This window comes from Coturnix japonica, chromosome 5 (genome assembly GCF_054131305.1).
Source record: "Coturnix japonica strain WE chromosome 5, WE-NBRP24, whole genome shotgun sequence".
In the NCBI taxonomy this organism is placed as follows: domain Eukaryota; kingdom Metazoa; phylum Chordata; class Aves; order Galliformes; family Phasianidae; genus Coturnix; species Coturnix japonica.
The window spans coordinates 46,023,511-46,043,887 of record NC_140667.1 but is presented as its reverse complement, the minus strand read 5'-3'; the positions used below and the strand labels follow the sequence as shown (position 1 = coordinate 46,043,887).

The 20,377-nt window shown below is 42.8% G+C and overlaps 1 protein-coding gene across 2 annotated transcripts in view; it reads left to right on the top strand.

The window, feature by feature from the left end:
- Window positions 1-20,377, top strand: part of CCDC85C (coiled-coil domain containing 85C) — a 94,479-nt gene that overhangs the window by 53,802 nt on the left and 20,300 nt on the right. Inside the window, exons 2-4 of one of the 2 annotated variants that reach the window (XM_015865550.3) lie at window positions 4,616-4,692; window positions 12,709-12,747; window positions 18,252-18,356. In XM_015865550.3, the coding sequence (XP_015721036.2) occupies window positions 4,616-4,692; window positions 12,709-12,747; window positions 18,252-18,356 (221 nt within the window). The remainder of the gene's footprint in view (window positions 1-4,615; window positions 4,693-12,708; window positions 12,748-18,251; window positions 18,357-20,377) is intronic. The other variant, XM_015865553.3, reaches the window with a different exon arrangement.

Below are 20,377 nucleotides of genomic sequence, written 5' to 3'. Positions count from 1 at the left end.
TATAAGGGCTTAAATAAATGTGGTTCGATCCCAACCACGTTGCTTCAGCGCAAACCTCTGCTCTGCGTGCTCGTGGTTTTGAGAAATAACATAAGTGGAAATGAAAACATTTGTTACTGTCAAAATAAATGCATAATTCATCTTACTTACCCCTCAGACAGTTTCCTCTGAAATCTCAAATGAGGATCAGAAAGGCTCCAGTGTTTCTGACTGTGTTTTAAAATGACGCTGCTCTGTGCTCTGCAGGCTGAGAGATTGTTTTGATTGTTGAAACAGTTTCTAATTTCTGTTTTAAAAAAGCTTCGGGAGCCAGGCAGTTCCTGCTCCATCAAAGGGCATTTAGTTAAAACAAGGTAGAGTGATTTGTCTCACCTCAATTTAGCTGTAATGAGTATTAAGTGGTTTGTCTACGTGGAGAAAAGTTACTCAGCTAGATTACATCACAGTTGATTCCAGATGGAGTGTATTTTTTAAGACGGTAAATCTTGAGAGTGGTGGATAATAACAGTAATGCTCCTTCATGGGCTGGAATGTAGCTTTTTTTTTTTTACCTCTCACGGAGATAATGTGAGGAGCTACGTCCAATTAGTTCTTCTTAGGCTCTATAAAGAAACAGGACTTCAGGTTTTACAGCTCTGAGAACAGCTTAGCTTGAAGCATTTACGTTGTGTAAGTGGGCGATGGCTAATTATGGCACTCATGGTACGAGTGCTGTCAGTGTTGCTCACTGGCTGCCTGCACAGGTTGCTGTGCTGTGTCCAGCCCTGGCCTCCTGCTGCTGAGAGGTGCTCTAGGAGTTGTGGGCAGTCTGATGTGCGCAAGGCTTGTGGGTGGGAGATGCAAAGTTTTGAGGGGAAATTCTGTCCAGTGCCATCTGGTCAACTAAGGCAAACATTGCTTGTATAGCTGCAGCCTGTGATCTTGAGGAGTGTGAGAAGAAGAGCATTTTGGTCATCCCAACCCAGCTGACCAGGTATGCTCCTGAGAAGTGCTTCTCATGTGTCTTTGGCTTCCATCCTTGATACTGTACTTCTTCACTGTGCCATGCATTCACACAGCTGTGTCCTATGCTGCCATATGGGGTAGGACACAGTATGCCCCTGTTGATGCACAAGCAGGTGTAGGTGGGCTCAAAGTGGGTGCCATGTTGTTCTAAGAGGTGATGGCCCAGTTGGGTGTGCCAGGGGTCTGGCTCATGCTGCCACGGAGAAAGTTCTTGGGCTGAAGGTGCAGCATTCCTCAGGTCTGACCACAGGCTTTGACAAGGTGATGAGACCATTCATTTTTCTTAATCATTCCTAATGATGGGATCGAGGGGGTCCAAGCTGCCAACATTCCAGCTCTGCTGCCTCTCTTGGGTGGGTCAGTGGGGCCATCCTCGCCCCACGGCTGTGAGGGAGGCAGGCAAGGGGGGAAACTCACTGATAAGAGGAAGGTCAGAGGCAGAAAAATGCTGGGAATGTGTTTCTTGATCTAATGCGGGAGAGTCTCTGCCTGGAGTGTTACTGCTTGCTGTCATGGGATTCTTTAAACCTGAGATCAAGATACAAGTAGCTCATCTGGTGCCCACCTCAACACAAGCTGGCCCAGAAGATGGAGACTATCCATCTCCAAGGGTACAGTGAGGATGGTGGTGGTTCTGAGCACTGTTTCTCAGCCTTTGCCTGAAATGGAGCATCTTATGCTGACAAAGGAGCTAAGTTGATTTTCTTTTTTCTACTTAAAATTTATATTGCTGTGATTACTGAGATCAGATGTGGTTTTGGGGTCGGACAGTGTTGTATGAAGAATTCTAGCAAGTCTCAGAGCAAGCTTTTAAAGCTGAAGGTGACTGTGCTGCACATTCCTTCCTGGAGATACAGAGGTTGCCTCCCCAGCATGTCTAAGAAATACCTTTTTTTTTTCCTTTTTTTTTTTCCTTTTTTTTTTTTTTTCTTTTTTTCTGCAAAGGATTTGAGGAAAGTGAGAAACCAATTTTCTGCCTGTTTTGTTTCCTTAGGCAGCTATGCTCAATCTCTTCATCACTCCTGGTAGCTCTCAAGACCTAAACACAGCAGCTTCTATGTCACTGTTTAACCATTTAACATTAACTCTGTATAGATGTTAGCAATGCTAAAGCCACCACACGAAGAGCATTGCTAGTGAGGCTCAGGGTATGAACCTTTGCTTTGAGCCATGTACTCCTGTGCTGGAGGGTAGGGATGCCAAAAACAATCTCCTCCAGCTTTTGTGCCCTTTGAGGGCGCAGGATGGGGGAGAAGGGCTCAGAAGTAGCACCCATAAGCTGTTGTTATTGCACCTGTTTACATGCAGCGTGGCATAGAGTTCCATATGTGGCACAACCAAAACATGAGGCAGTAATGAGAGATTACTAAATGAGTGGTGGGGGAACTGCTGCTTGTGAAGCGGGCTTGAACTGGAAGCAGGAGAAAGGCTCAGTACAGGCTGATTGTTCTGGAGTCTATGTGTGTGACCTTCAATATGTACAGATCTGTAGCACTTTGTAGTGTTTTTGCACTTGTTCGTGCAAGTGTTGCTGTGTGTGCAAGTTATGCACACAGAGACTATGTCTCTGCTACCCCAGAAGGTGTGTAGTCAGTCCTCTGACACTGCTTTGAATCTTTCCTTGGAGCTGGGTGTCCTGATACTCTGAGATGAGTGTCAGGAGCTGATGCATTGAGATCATAGAGGTGCTCACCTCTGCTGCAGGTGCTTCTTGGTGAAGCTGGAGCATAGTGCAGCAGGAGAGCTTATCTGGCCAGATCTGCAGATGGAGGCTTTGTATCCAGCACACAAATGGAAGATATGAGGTCTCAGCACACCTTTTGATGGAGCTTGAGGTTGTTCTGGGCACTGCTTAGCCAAATGGGCATTACTGGGATGAGCAGTGGATACAGAAGAGGTGAAACTGTGCTCTGCGAAGTCCTTAAGGATTTTCAATTCCTCATCACCCTAATGGAGGATGGGGTCATTACTAATTCAGTAAGTTCTTGGAGCTAGTGCTGAAATGTTGCTGACTGAAGCAAAGATCTTCTGCAGCATTTTATTCTGCATTTCTGTATGCATGACTAAATTCATGGCACTGTTTACATGAGACCTCAGCTGGGAAGGTGCTGTGGATCGATCACACGACCTGCTTTGTTTGCCCTCTTTTCCTGGGATCTGTGAATGCAGCTCGTGGTTGAGCTCCTATTGGGCAGACAGTTTACCATCTCTGCAGCTGAAGGTGATGCTGTTGTGAACCTTTTGCCCATGTAAACCATTCACTGAACTTACACAGCTCCCTATGGTGTTGTCTTATGCTTTTTTTATGAGGGTTTATTTGGATTTCCTGGTTTTGTACAAAGCATTATCCAAACAAAGCCGTGAACATGTTTCCTCTGAGAATACGCGTGCTTGACTTGGGCACTTTCCTCCGATGGGTCCTGCTGTTCCTTTATGTGTGGTTTGGCTCTTGCCTACGGTAGAACTTCTCCAAGCATATTCCAGTTTTTCTCTTGACTGGTCAAAGCACTCTCAGTGCTTAGTGGTAGCTTGCCTGCTAGCTCTTCTGCAAAACTGCCTGAAGAGTGGCCAAGAAAGTGCATTCAGGCTTGCTCTGAGTGCCTTTGGCAGGTGCTGGCACAGAGGAAGATAAGCCTCTTGGCACAGTGTGAGCCTAAACCTTACACATGTGCATGTGCACGTGTTTCTGTGTGCAGAGATATAGCTGAGGGTGCCTGCTGACCGTGCCGAGCTGGTCCGGAATGGAGCCGGCAGCAGCACTGTGCTGTGTAACGCTCTGTTCCTCTCTGATTCATGCTCAGCGTGAGGTCCTTTGGCTGAATAGTGGCTTTTGCAGTCATTTCATAATAAATGAAATGAGGGAAAGCATAATTCCATTTCACAGGGCCTTTTTAGCAATGCAGAGATTGTTCAGGTTTCTTTTTCATATGCTAAAGCTGCAAAACTCCCTCCTTCTTGTTCTCCTGCTGTAACAATTCACAGCCTCCGCTCCCAAAATTACAAGTGGAGAAGCATTACAGATGTACAGGTGGATGGAGGGATTTGGTGCAAACTGTTAAGCTCTAAAGAAAGTGACTAAAGGGTTTCTCCTAGGTTCTTTTAATTCCTTCCCTCTGAAATTTGCACGTGTATTGGTTCAAAGCATGTTTCAAAACAAAAAGCAGATGTTCTGGATAGCAGTGAGCCCCCTGCAAAGATGTTTGGAAAGTTATTTGTGCTCTGGGTCACTTTCACTGATGCTGTTGTCTTACTGTTAAGGTAAACTGGCCATTTAATTCTTTCAGGGTGAAAATTGCTGTACTATGTGGGATTGTGATGTTCCTTGCTTTCCTGCTTCTGTCATATAGTTGCACTAGAAAAAAGAGGTCTCATGGGTAGGCATTTCTGCTGCATGCTTCAGCTTGGAGCCTTGCTGTATATACCTCGTGCCCTGTTACTGTGCTGGGAACTCTGGCACAGATCTTATTTCTGTGGATTTTTTTCAATTGGTTTTGAAAGAAAAAAAGTGTGAATTTAAGGGGTTGGTTTATTCGAACCTGAGAAGAAGCATCTTGTTCTGTTACCTTTTAACACAAGAAATTGAAATATATCTTTTCTTTTTTTCCTCAAGATTCATCTTCCAACTACATCAGACAACTTGAAACAAAAGTGAAGCTGCTGGAGGATGACAACAAGCTTCTCTCTCAGGTAGGTGATTTATTTCCTGATAGATATTAATGCGGCCTCAAGCTCTGTTCTTTGGTTTCTGTGTAATTGTCTGCCCACCTGAATTCAGTAGGGACTTCTTACAAGGTGAAGAGCATAATACTATGAACTCCCTGATAATGGGAACTTAGTCTTCTGTTGCCATCCACCTTCCTGCAGTAAGGCTACCTCAAAATAGGCTATAGAGGGGGGAAAAAAAGAAGTGAATTCTGTGTTAGCGCCCCTTTGTGTGTCGAGGAGGAATACAGCTGGATGTGCACAAAAGGTGGGCAGGGGGGCTCTGCTGCCAGCAGCAGTACATGTTCTGTGCTTGCACGTGGACTCCTCCATGCAGTATGAGGCTCTGGTGTCGCTAGTGTCCTTGCTGTGGGATCTTGCCTTGCTTGCCCATTTACATTTGCTTTTATCTTGTTGAATGAAAAGCTGTAGTAAAAGAACAGCCTTGGGAGTAGTTTAGTGCAGCGCTGGCTCCCAGCTTTTATTTGTGATCTTGCTGAAAGCAGAGCAGACATCTTCAAAACTGGCACTTTTTGCTTGCATCCATCCTTCAAAGTCTACTCCACGTGCCGCTGGGTTTTTGATCATTCCTTGTGCTTACCTATCTATATATAGGAATGTCAAGCAGTGGGAAGAAAACAATCCTTCTGTTTGATATGTCCCCTGGATCCCCTACAACACAGCACTCTGTGTAAAGAGGGCCAGCTCTGCTGAAATCAGTGAAGGGCTGTCTGTTTAAACCATCAGAAGAGTTCTCCCTTTTTTTTCCCCTGTTCTCCGCATCCTTTCACTGTTGCACTGTTCTGCCTCCCTGGCACGTTAACTGTTTTTTTCCATAAACTTTGCTTCTTACTTCAAGCACTGAGTTTCACAATAGTCCAGAACTTTTTTGTCAAGGTCTTTTTTTTCTTTTTATTTTATTTTTCCTTTGCATTTCACTGAATCTGAAAAACAGGCTGCTCTGGTATCTTTGTTTTGATCTATATCCAAAATATTCCTATTAAGCAATAACATTGAGAAGGAGTCTGTGTGCTCACTGGAATGGCAATAAAATAATTCTGGTAAGGGATAATTTGACTGAAATCCATACTTTGATAAGACTGTGGGCTTTTAAAGAATTGCCCCAAGTTTCAGGTGTCCGTGTTGATATTGTCACCTGTGATGCGTGGAACACAGAGCACTGAAGGGTTAAAACCCCCAAAGGACACTCAACAACAGCCACTGAGTGGCTTCAAGTATTAATCAATTGCTAATTTAATTTTAACTCCCTCTGTCTTTCTCCCTACCCCTGTGCTGGCGGGTGGTGGCTCAAGCCTCGAGATGATTCCATTGGAGATATCGATAAGCAGATGGGCTGTGCGTGTGCAGCTGCCAGGGACACACATGGATTTGGGGACGGGCTCTGCTCGATGTGCCCTTGGCCTGGCTTCATCCTGCTGTGGCTGAGCATGGCATTCTATTGGGTCCACCTTCTGAGGTCAAAAAGAAACAAGCAGTCAGTAGTTAACAGGTGGCCTCAACCCTTCTGCCTTTATGCTTCATTTTCTATCAGAGTCCAAAGACTATGGACAGAAAGAGGGAGAAAAGCGAGGAAAACTTGTCTGTGTGCACACTCACGTGCATGTGTACACATTGTTCCCAGCACTTTCCCGGAAAAGTGTAATCCACTTAGCTGTACTCTTTCTTGCTTCATCTCATTGGAAGGTGTTTAGCTGTTACCGTGCGGATCTTGGGCTAAGACTCAAAGGACTCAAAAAGGATCCTGGCAACAATTCTTTTGTTTTTGAAGTTGCCCGGTGATCCTGGCAGCTTGAACTCGGCAATGGCAAACTGGCTTGTCAACACCAAAGTCACATTTTAACTCAGCCTGGCTTCCTCCCTGGGAGTATTGACATTGCAATAATATTTGCAGTCTGATGTCAAGAAGTTCTATCACCGCTGTGCTGAGGAGTGATGAAACCTGACATCCTAAGTAACAAACAGTGCCTGTGCATTAAAGGATTAACAAATCAGTGGTGGTTGTGGAAGTCTTCCTGGCTACTTTCCAAGTGCTAAACATAGAGTTAAAATAGTGCTTCGTTTAGAGAAACCTGAGAAGCCTGGTGCTGCAAATGATATTGTGAGCTTGATGGGAGGATTTATATTACAGTGACTCGTGAGACAGTGCACCTCTGCTGGCTGATGCATCCTGAGTGAGATTTGTTACTTTATCTTCTTTGGTGTCTGGCTGGTGAGACAGTGCTATGATGATCTTCATGTGCAAGGGTCATAGAATCATAGAATATCCGAGTTGGAAGGGATCTGTGAGGATCCTCGAGTCCAACTCCTGGCTCCACACAGGACCACTCAAAATCAGACCATATGAATGAGAGATGTCCAGATGCTTCTCAAATTTCTGGCAAGCTCGATGCCTCAAGCAAGAGCTTGGTGAGAGATCTGGGAGCTTCCCAACATGTGCTGGAGTTGCTGCCTTGCATGGTGCATGTTAACACCACACAAGCGTGCTGTGATTCTTCCTCTGGTAATTCATTGGAAGAGATTAATGGAGAAGGCTGTTGCTTCTCTTGTGTGGTAAGGAAGTGCCATCTCTCATGAGCTGCGCTTTGCGGTAGGAGGAAAGTAAATGGAGAAGTGAATGTTATTTATGATTTATGATAGCCATATAGGGACGTTTTGTTTTGTCTTCACTTTTTTTGCTTTGTAGGAAAGAAATTGGGAAGTTGGGAAACGAACTTCTTCTCAAATTGCTTAACCCATCAGTAATCGCTGCTCTTCTCATCCTCCTTTCTCTGTGGAGAAATGGCTCTAGTTTGATATGGTTTTGGACTTAGATTTAGACTATGTTGTTTAGGTGGCGTGGCTGTGTTATCTAGAAAGCGGCACTTGTAAATGGCACCACTGTGCTGGCAAAACCCCTGGCAGCAGTTCTAACAACACACAGATCTTGTTGCCTGGTTTATATTGGTTGGAGAGATTTTGTACCAAATGCCACTACTGAGAAGGTGGATGTCTGTGGTATAACCCCAGCAGTAAGGACCTCACAGTGTTCTGGAGCTGGTAGGGCCAACCCTTCTTACAAGTGGAGCTGGTTTCTGTCCTGCAAACACAGGACCAAGTAAGGGGAGCGGCTCATGCTGTGCTCCCAGGGAGCCTCTGTGCAACCGCACCACGGCCAGCATTTTGAATGGCAAGGTGTGGTGGCAATCCCTGGCTGGTTTCCAGCTTCCTTTTATAAGAGAAGAGTGATCCAAATATGTTTCTTGTGTGTAGGTTTAACTGACGACTTTATTTTCTCAAGTTTTAGTTGAGGTGCAAAGAACGAGGACGTAAGCTCACAGGAACGTTGGGTGTTGGCTGTGGAGAGCTTCTCAGGCATCCCTTTTATTGTTTGAAATTCTCCAGGGAAGCAGCACGCTGCATTCTGCTGTGTGCAGGGATTTAATCTGTTCCACAGCGTGTGTGAGAAGTCCTGTTTTTCCTCTGTGTCTTTGAGGGAAATATGCTGGAGAGCTGAACTTTCCATTGCAGCCTTTTAATAGGGAGATGAGGGGACCTTCCATATTACTGAGATACAGCCCCTGTGATGAGAGATCACGTTTGCTTTTTGTTGCTGAGCTGTAAGTGCCCGAGTCAAAAATAAACCCTTTAAGCCACCTCACGCTGCCCCTTAAACTAAAAATGAATTGGTAATTACATGCTTTTCCCTCAAGATTGGAGAAACCTGTATTTAACAGCGTTGGGAGCTCCAAAGGTCAGTTCTGGACAGTTTTGTAACTAATGCATGTGTTTTAGAGGTAATAACAGTGATGAACTTTTGGCCATCGTTCACGTTATTTTATATTTTCAGATCATTCTGTATGATGGTAAGAAATAGGCGCTTAGAGCTTAAAATTCAGAATGTATAGGCTTCACGGGCTCATCCACTCTTCTCACTTCTTGCAGTGAAATCCTGTGCAATGTGAGCTTGATGTATTTCTGTTGATCCTAGTCTAGATTTTCCCTTCATGGTGGGTATGCTGGAAGCATTTTCCTACTCAAAGATGCCCAGGGCATGTTACATACCTTGGATTCAGAAAGCCCAGCTTGGAGGGAGCAGATAATCAGGGCAGCAGTGAGTGACCAGACGCATTTAACAATGAGATTCTGATGTTTCTTTAAGGAAGAATGACAGGAGCCCTTGTGCTGAGCAGAAACAGGAAAAAATCTTCTCCAGGGAGGGGAAAACCCTGGGGAGTTATCAGGACCATCTAAGTATTTAATTAAATCACCACATAGACTTCAGTATTACCAGCACTTCAGAGTCTGTCTGCCTGCTGATGGGGATTGAGAGTATCCCTGGGAGACCCTTTGTACACCAATACAAAAACCTGGAAATTGTGCTTAGCCTTCTTTTAAAGAAGCTGTGCGCTCAGCCTGAGTTCTGTACTCTTGGCACAACCATACACCCAGCAAGCAATTTCTGGCATATTGTTCTGAAAATGAGGAGGAGAAAATGGACCCCAGGATTTCAGGGAGCTTAGGGGTCAATGGTACTAAAAAGGATAAGGATGTAAATGCAGTTCAGTGGAGTTTGGTCTCTTCCTGGAGAATGGAGGAGAGGAAGGAATTGCATGTAGTGTGCTGGCTGGCTACAGGAGAATCAGGCTGCAGTTTCTTCCCTTTTTTTATGATCACTCTGTTGCGTACTAAAGCCTGCCGTTAACAGTTCCTGCTTGTTCACTTTTCTCAGGGCTGGGATCGGGTCCTCACACTGGGGCCTCTCCTTGAACCACAGCTTTGCAGGTTCATTGTGAGGTTATTACATGTGCTGAAGTGCTGCGGGTGCTCACCACAATGGAGCAAAATTACAAACCTGTCTTATTTCCCTGATGCCTACCTGGTGTTGGTATGTGAGAGGGATAATTGCTTTAATTTGAGGTATCACAAGGGAAATAGGATTTTTTTTTGTAATGGAGAGCGAGTCAGACATGAAATGCATTTAGTCTCCATTTGAATTCAGAATACTGAAGATGACATGCCCTGAGTTACTGTATTCCTGTTTGCGTGCACTGTGTAAATGTTTAGCTGCGTACTAATTATAATTAATCAAAAAGAAGATGCTCATTTGGGTCCTCATCTGAATGTTCATTTCAAGTAAATAAGGACTTCCTACAGAATTCCACTCTTTTTTGGGGTGTAGCTCATACAGAACCACATAGTTACTAGACGTTCTCTGTTGCACTCTGCAAAATTTGGAGATTTTCTATTGCTGTGTAATAGTGTGAGTATGAGGGAGACTTAGACACACAGAGATCTTCCATGCCCCATTTGTTTCTGTTCTGGGTGAGCAAGAACATTGGGTTTAATGAGGCTCAGTTCAACATCCAGCTGTGAAATACAGGATTAGTCAGATCCTGTGTTTAACCAGTTTTGTAACAGTTTCCCCAGATTCCACTTTTGTCTACTTAGGAGAACAGGATTGCGGAAAAAAAATCTGTTAATTAAAGCTAGATTGGGCTATGAAGTAACATTATTTTGTGCCTTTATGGCATGTAGAGTGGTTCAAAGAACACAGTCTCTCAGTGATCAGTCAGCCTGATAAAGGCTGAAAAATTATTTCAAAGAGAAACTAAGCATTAGATGCTTAAAAAACAGACTTTTGGAATAAGTTCAGTGCTGAATTGTAGACAGGCTCAAGAAATTCAGTGCCTGCTCTCTGAAAACAACCTGGGGAGTATAGAAAAGGTGCTAACTTTCTTTACTTTTTGATTAAAAAAAGGGAGACTTTAGCCAAAGCTGTATGTTTCCAGTTTTGTTTTGCTTTTCATAAAGTCAAAAATGCAAATCTAGAACTATGCAGCAGGCTTTTGAAGAACACTCAGACTATCTCCTCAAGAATCAGACTTGTTTCAGCTGATTGTTCCCACCTGTTTTGCTCTGGTGCAGCAAAGTGGTTTGCATACTTGAGTGTTCTGCTAGAAGAGAGGAGCTTGAGTTTCCATTCTGCCTTGAGCGCTGCTTAAAAAGAGAAGAGGAATGGCCAGCAAAGTGCTTGACCAGCTTGGTTGCAGTGTAAGGTAAAGCCTGCAGGGGATTTAGGTCTCTGCTGTCCTTACTCCCAGCCCTTTTATTCTACAGGGTATGTGAAACCCCATCTGCAGTGCTTTGGCCAGGTTTCTGCCAGGAGCTGTGGGGCTTCCCTTTCGCCTCTAGCCTGGAGCAGAGCTGAGAAGAGAAAATCCAAGGTGTTATGAAGGCATGATCTTGAGTTTATTTGGATAATGGTACATTCACATCTACATGTACTCACACAGTGCAACTGGGGCAGCATTCCTTAGCTTCTCCATTGATTTACTAATGAAGAGACTGATTTTGCTGCTAATGAGCCTCGGATGGGCTCCATTAGTCTGTGACTCCTAAACTTATTGCTTACAAGCCACAGACCAGACGAGGGCTACGTGGAATGTCAGAGCTTATAGCTCTATCTGGCATGTTAACTATTGAGCTGCATTTCTATCTGGGTTATTGGCTGTACTTCTTGAATCTCAGCTGTGCAAGCCCTTGTCCTCTCTTGAGCAAAACCTACCAGTTGTGTGATTATAATTATATACTGCAGTTTGGTTTGAGCTGATTATCTGAGCCTCCCATGACTTACAGGGCTGATCTTTCTCTGCTGGTCAAAAACAAGAGGAAAAAGATTCAGACACTCTTGAATATTAACAGTGTGCTGAAGTTCTCGCCTCAGTTGCTACAGAGGTATTTATTAAGCCTTTCCCAAAATGTTAGTTCCCCCAGCAATAGAGAATTCAAGTTTTTTTTACCACTGCAAGCAGATGAAATCTGCTGCTTTGCCCCAACAACTTGTACACATGCAGTTCATGATAAGGGAGGAGAATCTGAGCAGCAGTGGGAGTGGGGTGCTTATTCCTGAGCTATGTTTGTGACCTATCGGTTGAGCACCAGAGAGGGAATTGGGAAATGAGGTGATTGGAACATGATGGTCCTCCAAGGCCTTTACCACCAGCATAAGGAACGATCTCAGGGTGTGCTGTGTATACAACAGGGTTATGAGCCAGTGTAAAGGAATTTAATCTCTCCTGTTACTGAAAGCTCGTATGACATGAAATATGTTAAATAGTTTTAATCTTGTTCTTTATTTTTTTTTCTTGTTTGCAGAGTTCTTAAGAAACTGAACACGTTGATTTTTTTTTTAATTGCTTTCTCACGTGTGTGGTTTCCAGCTTGCCTGATAAATGCCATTGGAGCTAATGGGACTCTTCATGTATACTTAAAGTCAGATGTGTGCTTTACTGAGCTTATTTTTGCTTGAATGTCTTGCAGTGATAACTGCAATTACAGAGCTGGAATTCAATTATTGCCTAGCTTCACACAGTGAAATGGCACATCCCTCGACTTCCTGGTGCATGAGACCCTAAAACATCGGCTAATGAGATAAAGGGGCAATCTTTGTGCAAGGCGATGCAATAGGGGATGTTCAGCAGAAGGATCAGCAGTTGTGTGCTAAGCCACCAGGTTCTCTGCTGACTTATTGCAGCATTTCTTTTGCTTAGTTTGAGATGTGTTTCTGCTTTGCTTTACCTCAACAACGTGAAGAGCTGCTCTGCTGGACTTCGGAGAACTTGGACCTGGTGCTCTTTACAGTCTGGTTTATTCTGATAGTGCCGTTCAGCTCTGTGGGTCTGTTAAAACATCTGTAGTTGTGAGTAAAATCAAGGTGCTTGAACTTAGTCAACTTTATTTGGAATCACCATGCTCAAAATTGGGATAATAAGATGTTAATGTTTGTGCTGATAATAATAGTTTCTGCAAGACTTCATTCATTAATATGGGAAAATGGGGTTGAAATTCAAATGGTAGTAATATCTATGTCAAATGTTGCATGTAAGAACTGCTTATTTTGGTGATCTGTGGTACAGGCAGAAATTAACCCAAGATGTTAAAGTATCTTGTTGTTGTTTAAGGTTCTGAATGTCTATATAATGTTCTTCTGTTCCCTTCTAGCTGACTGACTGCAACAGCTTGCCACGAAATTTCAGTAAGGTAGAGATAGCTAGTGCATCCACAAACAGCTTTTTGGATGTGGGGGCTGCCTCTCAATTCTGGTGCTGGTTGATGGGGGCTCTGGTTGCTTGTTCTTTCACATACTAATGTGGGCCGGTTCCATGTTTTAATCATCTGAATGTATTAAATATGCCTCTAATTATTTTTTATTTCCATTTATACTTGTGCAAAAGATGTTTATTAGTAAAATCTTGAGTTTTGACCAGCTACAAATCAAAGGCATTTACCCACATGAGACGTTGGTATTTCTAGGTAAATTACTTCAGGAGCAGCGTGTGTTTGGAATAAGAGGAAAAGATTTTGAGCTAAACCTTCCATTTAATTACACAGTTGCAAACAGTGGGTTGCTGAGTGTCAGAATTGATGCAGTTTCAATTACTGGGACAATTATGGTGTAGAAAATTGCTGTCAGTAGGTTTAAGTATTTATACTGCAGTGACAAGCAAGTAATTCAGGTAATGGGCAGTACAGCAGTCCATAAAGCTGAAGGCAGCCTGACTCACAGTGCTGAAATAAAACCTCCTTCCTTTTTGTCTTCACAAACATAACCAAAAGCCAAGGCTTCAGAAGAGTTTTTCATCAGACTTTCCACCGAAGGTTTATGGGTAGATGTAGAATATGAAGAATGATATATTTTTTTCATGTACGGTTTTTCACGTAGGAAATTGTAAGCCCAAGTTCTTATGGACATACATAGTCACTATGGGGTGCTTGCTGTATAATATAAATACCAGTTTCACCATTATGTTTAAATTAGAATAATAGGATCATCAGGGTTGGAAAAGACCTCTAAGATCCTCCAGTCCAAGCTCAACCCACCCTCTCATGCCCACTAACCACATCTATCGGGGCCACATCTTCATATTTCTTGAACACTTCCAAGGATAGTGACTCCCCCACCTCCCAGGGCATTATTTATTCTTAATAAATTATATGTGCATGTAATCTACTGTCTCTTGCACTTAGTGCCAGATGTAGGAAATGCTGATTGTCATAAGGCCTTTGAACTTCTCTGGGCAGCCTGCAGTTGTTGACTCACGTGGGGTTGATCTTGCTCTTAGTACTGGATGTGTTTCCCTTTCTCTTCATTGAGGGACTTCCCTGAGTTAAACAGAAAAGAGTTGGATGAGGCTTTGTATGAAACCTGGCCTTTGAATTGGTACTTAGTGGCACGAGGACCAGGAGTGGAAGCTTTCACTGGGCTGAAGATTATGGATGAGTTAAGAAGAAGTGGCACAAGATGATATCAGGTGCTCAGCCATAGCCTCAGGTTCCAGCAGGACTTCTGGCTCCTGCTGCACACTGGGAGGACATGGGTCTCCAGCAATCCAGCATCACATCACACCTGTCAAGCTCCCATTTGGGGTTCTCAGAGGCACAAGGTGCTTGTGGGTGCACACCTGAGTTGCTGCAAGGTGACCCCGTGTTCCAGGAGAGAAAAGAAGCTGTGGTTCTTAGTAAGGGCTTTAATATTTCCCTGGAGCACAGAGTCAAACTGATCATTTATGATTGCTCTTTCTTTTTTAACCTCTGTTCAGCCTTCAGCTGTAATGACTTAGCGAAAGGAGAAAATAGTGTTTTCAATTAAAGGCTACTTATGTAACGACCCTATTTTGAATGCTAATTCATGAATTACTGGAAGCTGACAGTGTCGCTTTTTAATTTTTCTCAGCCACTTCAGCACATAATCCTAATTGAAATCGTTCTGGGTTGTGTTATTTTTTTTTTTGCTAACATCTTTCATAAATGCTGAAAGAATCTGTCAAGAAAATTTCTGCTTCTTGCTGCATTTGACTTCTGTTGAGAGCAGTCCATTTTGTTACATCAAAGTGTTGCAGAATTAAATGTCTATCTTCTTTCTTTTCTCCCTTCCAGCAGAAGTAACGCTGAAATGTAACAGAAAAGATAATTTGTCTGACTTGTCTATAGGTTTTCACCACTTTATCTTCACAGTTGGTTTAACATGGCTGTAGCACTGATCTGACTTTACTGGACAGAAACAGAAAGGAAAATAAATGTTTCTTCATAATAACTTGACCTTAAAATACCACAAGCACCATCCATCTTCCTGTGTTATTTGTGTTATTTTCAAATTGAATCACTCAGCACATCAGGTCAAAAAGTCAAAGGCTACCATTTATTCTCCCTGATAGAAGAATAGGAGGCTTTGATAGGCACAAGTGTTTGCTTTTTATTTATTTTTAATTACTTTTATTGAATGTAATTCTAGGGCTTGCTAAGCGCCTTCACTTCTAACTAAGATGTTGAAACAAAAAGCTATTTCATATGGAAAATACCTGCCACTTTCCACCCATGGCAGTCATCCAATTTCTTCTGTTTTCTAGGGAGAAAGAAAGGTGGGTTTGCAGTTCATTTTTAATAAAAATATGGTTTCTTGGTTATATTCTTTTCTCACTGACGTGTGTAGGTAAAATTCTTTCCCTGTCAGGAGGGGCATATTTAGGTCTATCTCTGTATTAGCAGGGCTGACAAAGATCTCAGGCTTTGGTCCAACAGCAGTATATTCCGAGGTGAGTTCAAGTTCTGCCTAACTGAAAAATACAGCAATAAATGTCACCTCCTTATTTCCAGATAATAAAGAGTTATTGTGTCTGAGGGACAGCTGTGAAGCTATCGGTGCTGTCAGGGTGGTATGCAGGCTTGTCCCTGTGCTCATCAGCTGGTAAGGGTAGGTGACAATGTGGTTTAATGGGGAATATTGGTGATAGGTGGGTGATAGGACTGAATGATGTTAGAGGTCTTTTCCAAACTTGGTGATCCTATGATTCTGTGACAAAGGAAGTGATTTTACCTGAAAGGTAATTTATTATAGATGTGTTGCACATTAATTGAGATAATCTCTAACAGTGATGATGAACGGGGATGATCAGCGATTGTACTTTTAATGCTGTTCCGACTGGAAAAGCAATTTGGGTTCCACTTACATCTCCGTAATGAAAACTGGGTAAGGTAATAAGAGATTTCATTTTGTGAATGAATTGACAATGCAAATACCAGGATTTTTAATTTAGGCTTAAGTGGAGTAATGGCTACTCATTCTGATGCATCATTAGTCATATTGCTTTTTAATAAGGGCTTCACTTTCTTTCTCTGGTTAGCTCCAACACTGATAGCCAAGCCCAATGAACATATAAATGTTTAGAGAGGTCTGATAAATATGCATTGCTACACTATTTTAATTTAAAAAGAAGAAAAAGCTATTTTCCTTCTATGGCAAAAAGAAAAAAAAATACCCTTTTGCTTTTAATTCGAGAAAAATAAGTAGTGCAGAACTGGGACTGTTAGGTTGTTGTAAAAACTTCTCAGTGCAATTTGAAATGCATCCTAAAAAGTGCAGAAGTAAAACTGCATTGAGTGGAGTGCTCCTGGAGGGGACTGGATGTCCTGCTGACAGCAGTAGGAAAAGTAGGAAACCCTTCTGACAGCAGTAGGGAAAAAGTGGTTCTTTGGTCATCTCCAATACAGACATGTTATGAATAATGGAAGGCAGTGATTTCTCTTGCCCTACTGAATTCACCCCATTCCTCTTCTGAGTATTTCTCTGTCAAACCTTTTTGTTTCTTAGATTTCCTTTTTGTTCTTTCTTTGCTCCCCCCCACCCCTCCCTTTTTTTTTTCCTTCCCTACTCTTTAATTAAGGGCTTATTTTGATGTTCATTGAACTCAGTGGGGATCATTCCATCAAACTGAGTGCATTAGATCAGATTCATCAGCATTAGTTGCTGAAACAACCTAACAATAGTTTTGTCACACGCAGATTCACTGTCTTAAATGGGTTTTGTTTAAAAAAAGCAACTGAACTAATCCATTAGAAACACTCGTTTGAACAGGGTTTTGACTGTATCTGTGTATTTACCAACACAGTTTGAACCAATTTAAGTCAAATTGAAGTTGGTCTGGTCACCATCTTTCTTTCCTTCCTTCTGACCTTTGAAATTATTTACTGTGCTGAAGAGAACTCATTTTTGTTCTGGTCTTCTTGTATACAGAAGGAGTTGGCTTCTTCTGCACATCTTTCTGTTTCAGACTCTGTTGTGAAATGCAAACAAAGTGTAGGCCGTGGTCTTCTCTGATGCTGCCTTGCAAATCCAAGGAATCCTAAACATCCCCTAAGCTAAAATCATGCCTCTATGTGAAATTTCCTAGTACATCAGGTGATGCAGGGCTAGCATCCATTTCTTGTGATGACTTTCTTGAAAACTGTCATCCTCACAGCTTGTAAAATGAAAGCCAATAGGATGTGTGGGTCAGAATGCTCATGAAAGAAAAGAGCATTCTGAGGTAACACAAAAGCTGAACTGGCACTTAACAGACCATCTGGCTACAAGGAAATGATTTTTAACACCAGTAGAAAACTAAGTACCCACTCTGAGTGCACCGATTCTTCTCTGTGCAAAGGGGGCAAGAAACAAACTTTCCATACTTCTGAGGTCTGTGCACAGCCACTGTCCCTAAAGCCTTGGTTATGGTCAGGCCTTTGGGGTTACTGAAGGGTTTTTTTATATATAGTTGAGCTGATTTATGAGACTTCCCGTTAAATTTTATTGCTCCAGTGGTTTTTCTTTGGTTCTTTTGAAGTGGAAAACATCATTTCTGCAGCAGATGCAAGCCAGAAGTCTTAATGGAACATAAAAATCTAACAGGTCATGATTTTATGGCTTTAAAATGAAGGACAGTGCATTACTTTATATTCTCAAAAAAAAAGGTTAAGTTAATGAGGATGTTTATTTGTAATAAAAAGATATAATCTTCTCCCAGGCCCTTGATTTTGGCTACTTGTGTGTTGATGTTTTAGGGTTGTGCTTTCTGAAAGGAGAAACTCTTCTTATTCAAAGACCATCCCATTGCAGAATGACAGAGCGAGAGAACAAATAACACGAGGCAGATACTATTGTCCTGATATTATTCAGCACCCCTCTAACACCTGATGCTTCCTTTGAGTGCAGACAGCTGATTACATCTGTCTGTGTGGTTTGTCGAGTCATGCTATTTACATGGCTCCTCTTAAGTCTTGTGGTTGCACACTGATTTATAACCAAATAAGAAACTGTTGCTTTCACACCCCCTTTGCAAGCTTAAGTAAGTTACAGTAGCACTGTTTACAAACACTCATTGCTCTCCACCTGCAGGTGGCTGGAATAGGTGATGTTGCTTTAAAAAGATCTAGAAATATCTCCTGGTGGATTTGCATCTTTACTATTGTTTTAACGAGCATGAACTTAGGTAGAATTAAAATGCCTTCTCACTCTGTCATTTAATGGTGTAGGCTTTGGGAATTTCACCTCCAGCTTCTTGCGAATGCTTTCTCCAGGTGTGGGCACGGGAAAGGCATCATTTCAAATGGTCACTTGAACTGTTGTTGCAGATAGAAGTTATGGGAACAGCTGGTGATTGTGGGAAAAGGTAATCCAGAAGAAAGGAGATGCTAATGCAGCTTGTCCTGTTTTCTTTTTGTCTTTGCAGCAGTCCAGCACCGGGGATTTGAGGACTCTGAGGAAAGGATTGTCCCCATACCACTCCGAGTCACAGCTGTCCTCACTGCCACAGTATCAAGATGCCCTGCAAAACGTAAGAGCCATTTCCTTGTCTGTACATATAAGAGTCAGAGCTTTCCTGGGGAGTGGGCATGACCAGAGGGTCTGCACACAAAGATTCAGGGAGCAGCTCTCCCTGAAAGCTGGCCCTGGAGCTGGATAAAAGGTGCAGCTGTTGGGAGGATGGAGAACCCCTGGAAATACTGAGCTTTACCTCTGAAAATTTTGACTCATTAACTTCCCTGCTCAGGTTTTTTGGCTGGCAGTCACTGTTGTGCATATTTTAAAGCAAGGGTGAGTCTCGTTACACCTGCCTCTCCTTCATAAATATCTTTTATACTCAGTGCCAAAAAGCTTCTCTTAGGTGACAAAAAAAATTGTTTTGCCAATGCATAGTCAGGATTACTTTAGTGATTAAGTTCTCAGGACTTTTGTTTCAGGTTTTCCTGTAGCACAAATGAGGTTTTATGTTTCCTGAGATTTGCCTGCGTTGCTTCTTCTCGGATGACAAAGGAATCTTGGTTAGAGGCAGAGAAAGGCTCTTGCAAGAGATAAATGCCGTGCTTCTGTGTCAGGGCTCTTCCCTGCTGCCCTGCAGTGCACAGATGACTGTTGTCCAGATGTTTGCCCCACTGCCTGAGACACCACCTGTGTTGCTGACAGTTGTATTTTGGCTGCCTACTAGGGTAAAAGTCATCCTGTATGGTTAGCATTCCTCTTACGGCTGTAAACATTGGGGGGAGCTGGGAGTTGGGAAGTGGGAGTAGTAATTTAGGGAAGATTTCTTACATAAAACTCCATTCAGCGTGAGAAGAAGATGAAGCATCTACCATTTCTCTTGCCTCACCACTCTCATAAAACCTTTTTCCTTTACATGCAGTCTAAATCTCTGGTCTTTTAGTTTGAAACCATTTCCCCTTGTCCTGTCATAACACATCCTGCTTTTGAGCCTGTTCCCTTCTTTCTTATAGCCCCCCTTCAGATACTGAAAGGACAGTAGTAGGTCTCCTCGAATCCTTCTCTTTTCCAGGCTGAACAGCTCTCTCAGCCTGTCCTTGTAGGGCAGGTGTTCCATCCCTTGGATCATTTCTGTGGCCATCCTCTGGATGTACACTAACAATACAATACATGATATATTGTTTTTCTGATGAAGGGGGGTGATCTCAGATCCGTGTAGATTTCTCTCCATATCTCTGTCATCACCCAGAAAATGGACATATAGATGTACCTGGCTTTTTTTTTTTTTTTTTTTTTTTTTGACAGCAGGCATCAGTTAATGAAAAACGGTTCCTGTGTATGTGTGTGTACAACCTTCATTTGGGTGAATGATGGTGGACACTTGGCGTTGGCTCCACACTTGTCATGCCTACTCAGGGTTTCATCATTGTCACCACCTGTGAAGCTACTTGGGGAAGTTACTCAGTACATCCCTCAGTGTCACTACGTTTGCACATGAGCATTACTCCATTTCTCCATGTCCCTGACATACCTTAGTTAATGAAAGAGTTTGTTTTTGCTAATGAATCCCGGATCATGAGCACCAGTGTGTACTCAGGACATGGAATTAAAAGACCCTCACAACTGCAAGCTATGCAGAGACACCGTCTGTTCAGCTGACAGTTAATTGTGCAGACAATGAATTAGAAATTTCCTCTCTAGTTTGTGGCAGGTAAAACATCTAGTAAAAAAAAATAGTCACAGGGATTAGATAGACTCCAAGGCAAAAGCAGATTGGGCTTCCTTGATCCTTCCTATTACCAGCAGCCTCCAGACCAGCTCATCCTTGAGTCAATGATGTCCCAGGCACGGCAGCTGGATTGGAGCTATCTGTTAGTGTTGTACTGCTGAGAATCTACTGGCCAGCTTGGAGTCTGGGTGTCAGCAGTGGGAACAATCCCACTGTATCTTTGCGGAGCTTGTGCTTTCACTGGACTGGGCTGTTACTTTATCTTCAGTGCTTTGGTTCTCTTTGGTAGCTGAAGTGAATTGGTTCACCTGTATGATATTCACGTATGTTTCCTTTGTGGCTCAACCATATGGATGCACAGCACTTTG